The 6,580-nt window shown below is 49.5% G+C and overlaps 1 protein-coding gene across 2 annotated transcripts in view; it reads right to left on the bottom strand.

Moving 5' to 3' along the window:
• The window catches only part of Dnajb2 (DnaJ heat shock protein family (Hsp40) member B2), an 8,683-nt gene extending 3,340 nt beyond the window's left edge, over nucleotides 1-5,343 (bottom strand). The window contains exons 1-7 of one of the 2 annotated variants that reach the window (XM_029560025.1): nucleotides 4,843-5,343; nucleotides 4,200-4,309; nucleotides 2,701-2,754; nucleotides 2,408-2,530; nucleotides 1,171-1,263; nucleotides 883-985; nucleotides 669-739 (exon numbers count right to left, since the gene is read on the bottom strand). In XM_029560025.1, the coding sequence (XP_029415885.1) occupies nucleotides 669-739; nucleotides 883-985; nucleotides 1,171-1,263; nucleotides 2,408-2,530; nucleotides 2,701-2,754; nucleotides 4,200-4,309; nucleotides 4,843-4,907 (619 nt within the window). In that variant the 5' untranslated portion in view covers nucleotides 4,908-5,343. The remainder of the gene's footprint in view (nucleotides 1-668; nucleotides 740-882; nucleotides 986-1,170; nucleotides 1,264-2,407; nucleotides 2,531-2,700; nucleotides 2,755-4,199; nucleotides 4,310-4,842) is intronic. The other variant, XM_008825766.3, reaches the window with a different exon arrangement.
• Nucleotides 5,344-6,580: the final 1,237 nt, after the last annotated feature.

Genomic DNA, 6,580 nt, shown 5'->3' with positions numbered 1-6,580 from the left:
ATAAATATTATATATTTTTTAAAACACAGCAATAAAGAAAGACATTTGATATAGATCTCTGGCCCCCACAGGCATACTTATGAGTGTATACACCACACACACACACACACACACACACACACACACACACACACAAGAAAAAAAGGGGAAAAAACAGTGGGACTGTATGTGTGTGTGCTTTATAAGAGTGACCTGTGCCAGGGATGGTGCACACACCTTTAATCTCAGCAGTCAGAAGTCTGAGGCAGGAGGATCTCTGTGAGATCAAAGCCAACCTGGTCTACATAGTGCTTTCCAAGCTAGCTAGCTGGGGCTACAGGGAGACTCTGTCTCAAAAAAAAAAAAAAAAAAAAAAGAAGAATGAAGTAGGGGCTCGAGAGATGGTTCAGTGGTTAGGAGCACTGGCTGCTCTTACAGATGACCCAGTTTGGGTTCCCAGCACCCACATGGTGACTAGCAACCATCTGTAACTTCAGTTCCAGGGTATCTGATGCCCTCTTCTGACCTTAAGGGCACTGCACAACATGGGTGCACTTAAATATACACTAATGATGATGGTAATTAGTTGGCCATCTGCGACCCCTCTGCTCCCCTAGGCCCATCCCAAGAAGGATGCCCTATGGGCTGGGGCTTCCTGCCAGGAACTCAATGCTGGAGACCCAGCTCACCATTGATGGAGACTGACTTCAGCTGCCCATCCTCTTCCACTTCCACCCGTTCCTGCCCATTCTCCATGATTCTGTGGAAGACAGCACAGTTCAGTCAATGATCAGACCCTGGTCCAGGCTCTGACCACTACAGTCGACACGGTAGACTCTATGTGCACACAGCTCCTGCCTCCACCCCCTCACCCTCAGGCCTCTTCACCTGTATGGCCCTCACCTGCGTGTGGTGATACGCCGTCCTTGAACAAAAGTGGTGGATGTAGAAACAGAGCGAAAAGCACCAGCCCCAGGGCTGAAGGAGAAAGACGAGGAGGAGAAATCTGGCATTGGAACAAAAGAGGTGGAGGGGAGGCTATGAGAGGGAGGCTGTGGCTACCTACCACCATCACCGATGGCCAGGAACCTCAGGGGTTTCCCTCCAACTTGCCCAGACAAGCAAAAGCAACAAACCAAAGATAGATTCCAGGACTCAAGGTTTGCAAAAATGGAAAGGGACAGTGCTTACCAGAATGCCCAGGAAAGGAAGAAGAGAAGGTAAAGAAGGGGCCCGAGTGTCGGGAACCCCGGTTCTGAAGCTCTGAGAAGGGACCCAAGTCATCTGCAAAAAGTAAGTAGATTAGTCGTTGGTGAAGAGATTCCCCACCCCCCACCAAAATCTGTGGTCCTCACTTTTAAGTCTAGAAATATAAGCTGCTAATCAACCAAATACAATTCTGATTTTTCCTGGTTTTGGTTAGGCTAATTTATAATTTTTTGGAAAGTTTTTTAAGATATGATCTCATGTAGCCCAGGCTAACCTCCAACTGGATAAGTAGCTGAGGATGATCTTGAACTCTGATCCTCATGCCTCTACCTCCCAAGTGCTGAGATCACAGGCATGTGAAACCATGCCTACATGTCAGAAAAGAGAATCGTGGTTTTGGTTTTTAAATTATGTGCATGCTCATGTGTGCATGCGTATGTGTGGTGTGTAAATATGGGTTTGTGCACATGAGTTTGGCACCCACAGAAGCCAGAAGAGGACATCAAACCCCTTGGAGCTGTAGTTACAGGTGACTGTGAGCTGCCTGATGTAGGTGATGGGAACAGAACTCAGGTCCTCTGCAAAAGCAGAATGCATTCTTAACTACGGAGCCATCTCTCCAGCCCAAAAGAGAGAATCTTCTAATCACCAGACTTATTTTTCTGTTCTGTTGTTCTTTGTGGTGCTGGGGATTGGAATCAGTGTCTTTCACATGCTAGCTAAGCACTCTACCACAGAGCTCCATCCTAGCCACCCAGCTCTGCCACTTTACTGCATGACTCTGAGCTACTTAGTGTGTTTCAGTTTTCTCAACTGCAAATGGGGAATTAAGATGACTCACTTCTCAGGATTTGCAAAAGAATTAGAGGATATAGAATTCTTGATATATATTAATCATTCCCCAAACTGGGATCTGTTGTTATATGTAACACCACTACGGCTATCACATGATGCTTTGAATATTGCTCCCCTGGTGGCTGTTGTGGAGGTTTAACAATGTGTTCTTGTTGTCATTTAATAAGGCCAGTCTGTGAAGAGTCACTAGTGAGTCACGTGGGTCCTGGCATGTGTGAGGTTCTGTCCCAGCTCTCACTGGACTCACGTCTACAACCCAAAATCTGTAGAATTCCAGTTCCCTTTCAGTCTCTAGTCTGAGATATCACAGAGGATGGAGGACAGGCCTGAGGGAGTGAGTTGAACTTATCTTGATTGTACATACCAAACAGCTCTGCAAAGGGGTCTCCGCTCCCAAAGAATTCTCGGAAGACTTCCTCGGGGCTGCGGAAGGCAAAGGTGAAGCCAGGCCCCATGTTACCAGTTTCTGCCGGGGAGGGACCAATTCCTGGAGGAGAGGCAAGATGAGGAAGGGGCTTAGGGTACACATCTGACCCTGAGCCAGTGGACCCCACCTAAGATGTGGCCATCAGCCTCAGAAAGAGCATGTTCCAAAAGAATCTGCCTGTCCCTCCTCCCTGGCTGACTTCTATCCTGGCACCCCAGTACTCCACCTACCTGCTCCAGTCAGCCCTTCCCGGCCATAGCGGTCGTAGATCTCCCGCTTGTGCTCTGGAAAAAGAGACTCGATCATTTCCCCTCCCTTGGGACTATGGCCTCCCATCCCAGGCTAGGACAAGAGTCAGTGGATTCTCCAGAGGATGCCACTGGGGGGCAGCAGGGTGTCCAAGGGACATGATTTTAGCAGCAGTTTCACACAGCTGGTTCCTTCTCATCTGTAAAACAGATACACTAATAAATAGCACCTGCTACTCTCCTTTGTCATGTTCTGTGTATCTGTGCATTTACTTGGTTAAGGCTTCTGTGATCAGAATATGATAAACCCTCAGGATCAGGACAGAGCCTGCTTATCCTCTACTGTCTAATACCCAAAAATACCTGGCACAATAACCATTCAATGAATACTCTCTAGGATGGTTTGTGGGGTTCTGTTTAGTTGTTTTGTTTGGAGACAGGGTTTCACTTTGTAGATAGGCTTTCACTTTGTAGAGTGGCTTCAAACTTACAGCAATTATCTTGTCTCAGCCTACCAAGTACTGAGATTACAGGTCAACCACCACCCATAGCTGAGAGAGAGAGAGAGAGAGAGAGAGAGAGAGAGAGAGAGAGAGAGAGAGAGGATTTCACGTAGCCCAGGCTGACCTCGAACTTGATATGTATCCAAGGAAGACCTTTGAACTTCTAATTCTCCTATTTCTACCTCCCAAGTGCTAGGATTACAAGCATGGACGACCATGCCTAATTTATGCAGTCTTGGGATCAAACCCAGAGCTCATGTATACTAGGTAAGCACTCTACCAACTAAGCTTCATCTCCACCCCATCAGTTGTTATTTGAGGTTTATTTGCTTATTATTTGAGACAAGATCTCAGACTCTAACCCACAGTACCCTTGAACTTGAGATTCTCCTGCCTTATCTCCTGAGTACCAGGTTTATAGTCATGTCTACATTTTCTGAATAAATGAGTGAAAGAATGAATAAAAGACAGACCTGGGGCTGAGGATGTAGCTTAACAGCAGAACACTTGCCTAGCATGTCCAAAACCCAGAGAATGATCCTCAGCATACAAACAAACAAACAAAACCACCAGACAGACCTGGATTTATATGCTAGCTCCAGAAGACCAGGAGCAAATTATTTCACCTCTCTCAGCCTTACTTTACCTGCCTATCAAATGGGAGTGACAAAACCTGCCTGACATGAAGTCTGTGAGGTCCCACAGCATTATGGAGTGCAGACTGGCAGAGAAAGCTCAGTACACCTCAGTGACCTGCCCTGCTCCCTTCCCTGGTCAGGACCCATTCTGCTTTCCAGACCCTGGGAACAGACAGAACTTGCCCTGTAAGAGGGGGCACTTAAATGCTAGATTAGGAAAAAAAAAAAAAAAAAAAGCATGGAGGAGGCAGGTAGTGGAGGCTAGCCTTGGGGAGAAGTGAGATGGACATGAAGTGGAGGCAGGGGAATGTGCTGGGCCCTGCCTGACCCCAGGCCTTACTGTCAGATAGCACTTCATAGGCCTCTGCCACCTCCTTAAATTTCCTCTCAGCAAACTCCTTATTATCCGGGTTCTTGTCTGGGTGCCACTGCAGAGCCTTCTTTCGATACCTGCAGGAAGTGAGCGCAGCAGGAGGGTCAGGGGACAGATACAGGCTCTTCCCACCAGGCAACTGAACCACCCTCTCTCCTTAGCCCACCAGCATCCTTTCACTACTTGGATCCCAGTCCACCCATGACTGCAGCCATGTTTTCAGGGAGTTCTCTCTCCCCACTATGAGCAGAGACTAACGCCAGATTTTCCCCACCCTAAGTCCTCTCTTGGGTTTCTCTAGAGAGAGCTGCTATCTGTAGGCACAGAGGATGCAGGACACTGGCCTCCCTCATACAGTCTGTGCATTTCAGCACTGCAGCCTGGGAACGCCCACATCTTGGAGATGAGGGTTGGAGGAATGGAGTGAGAGGAACAGCGGGGCCCTGGAGAAGGAACCCCGGTCCAGTTCCCATCACTTCTTCCCTCTCTGGACTTGCTCCTCGAGCTCTCCCAAGGCTCTCCTTCCTCCCTCCAGGCATGCCTCGGAAGGGCCCCTGGTGCTGGGGGACCGAGGGTGAGAGGTTTCCTGATGCACAGCAGAGGCACTTACGCCTTCTTGATGTCATCAGCGGACGCACTCCGCGGTACGTCTAGAATCTCGTAGTAGGATGCCATGGCAACTCGTTAGCCGTCAGACGGCCCTCCTCCGGGCTGCAGGGGAGAAGTCAGGCAGACGGAAGCACCGCTGCTCCGTGCGGCCGCAGCCCCCAGCGGGGCAGAAGGCGCTCAGAGGTGGAAGGCGCGTCTGCAGCGGGTGACCCGGGAGCCTTATCTACCCGAGTCAGGCCGGTGCCCAGGGCTATCTCGGAGCAGGCCTGGGGAGTTCTATCCGAACCCCCAAACTCCAGCAGCCAATCTAGGGCCCCCAACCTGACCCAGCCCCCGGCCGCACGTCCTCTGCCAGGAGTCCCGCCCCTGCCCCCGTGGGGAACCGTCTGGCACCCGCAGCCCGACTCGCGGCTGCGGCGTTGGACGCGGCAGGCCCGGCTGTATGCGCAAGCATGCGTCAGCACCAGGGAAACTACTAGAGACCGGGTGAGAGCCGGCTCGGCCTGTCACAGTGGGGGGAGGGCGGGTGCAGAGGCTGCTGGGAGATGGGGGCGGAGCCGGCTATTTTAGTTCTGCACCCAGACGACGTCATTCCCAAGTGGGACTTTGGAAGCTCGGGTCCAGTACATCTTTCGAGGCGTGACGCACTCGCTAAAATGCAGAGGCATAGAGGCAGTCTGCAAACGAGATGCCTGGCCCTTGGTGCCACTGCCACAGTCGTATAAAATATGCTTCACGATCCAGGGGAACCCTTATCCATCACTTCAAGGACTCACTGACTCCCCTCTAGGCCTAACTCTTCCCCTTCTTAAGATCCTAGCTCTAGCCTCAGGTCCTCAAAAGAGGCTGCCCTAGCTTTCCAGAGTAGGTCAAACCTGCTTTTTATAGGGTCCCGTGGTATTTCCTTCTTCACGCTTGTCAGATCTACAAATTAGCATTTATTTGATGATCATACTCCTCCCCCACTCGACTGTAAATTCCACAGGGTAAGAATTATGTCCTTTTTTCCATTAGTCTGTAGAACAGTAGTCAGGATTCAAAAATATCAGTTGGATGGTTAAATAATACTTGAAAAACTCTTGATGATAGGTTTGACACATATGGGAGAGATGAGGTTGAAGGGGGAAGTAAAAGGAAATTATTAGATTCAAGGTTCTGCACAACTCATCCTGAACAGACCTATTCCACCTTAAAATGATTCCTGGGTTCAGACCTCATGAAAGAGTTAGGGAACCAAGCCAGGCATGGGGTGCATGACTTTAATCTCAGCACTCTGGAGACAGAGGCAGAGGGAGCTCTGTGAGTTTAGAGGTCAGCCTGGTCTACATAGCTCTAGCCAGAGCTACATAGTTAGACTCTGTCTCAAAAAAAAAGAGGAAACCTTCAGGAACTGGCTCCTGCTTATTCCATCTGCCCAATCCACAGGCATTAGTGGAATATCTTTTGCATCATGGACGCTACCAGAATGTATTAAAAAATGCAGGCTATGAGCATGGCTCAGGGGGAGAATGCTTACTGAGCACACACTGGGCTTTTCCTTAGCCTCAATTCCCATTATTGGGGAAGAAAAGAGGAAGAATGTGGCCCATTCCCTGCCTGGAACTTATTAAGATATCAGCCCAGCACTAGAGCCCACATGAAACTCAGGACTCTGGTAACAGCTAGACCCGGACTTGCAATCTGGTGCTCTGGTGACTTGAAGAAGCTTCTTATGACTGTTTTTTCTTCTTTTTAAATTT

This window comes from Nannospalax galili, unplaced genomic scaffold (assembly GCF_000622305.1).
Source record: "Nannospalax galili isolate Female #2095 unplaced genomic scaffold, S.galili_v1.0 scaffold127, whole genome shotgun sequence".
Lineage (NCBI taxonomy): Eukaryota > Metazoa > Chordata > Mammalia > Rodentia > Spalacidae > Nannospalax > Nannospalax galili.
This window is presented reverse-complemented; position numbering and strand designations above follow the sequence as displayed.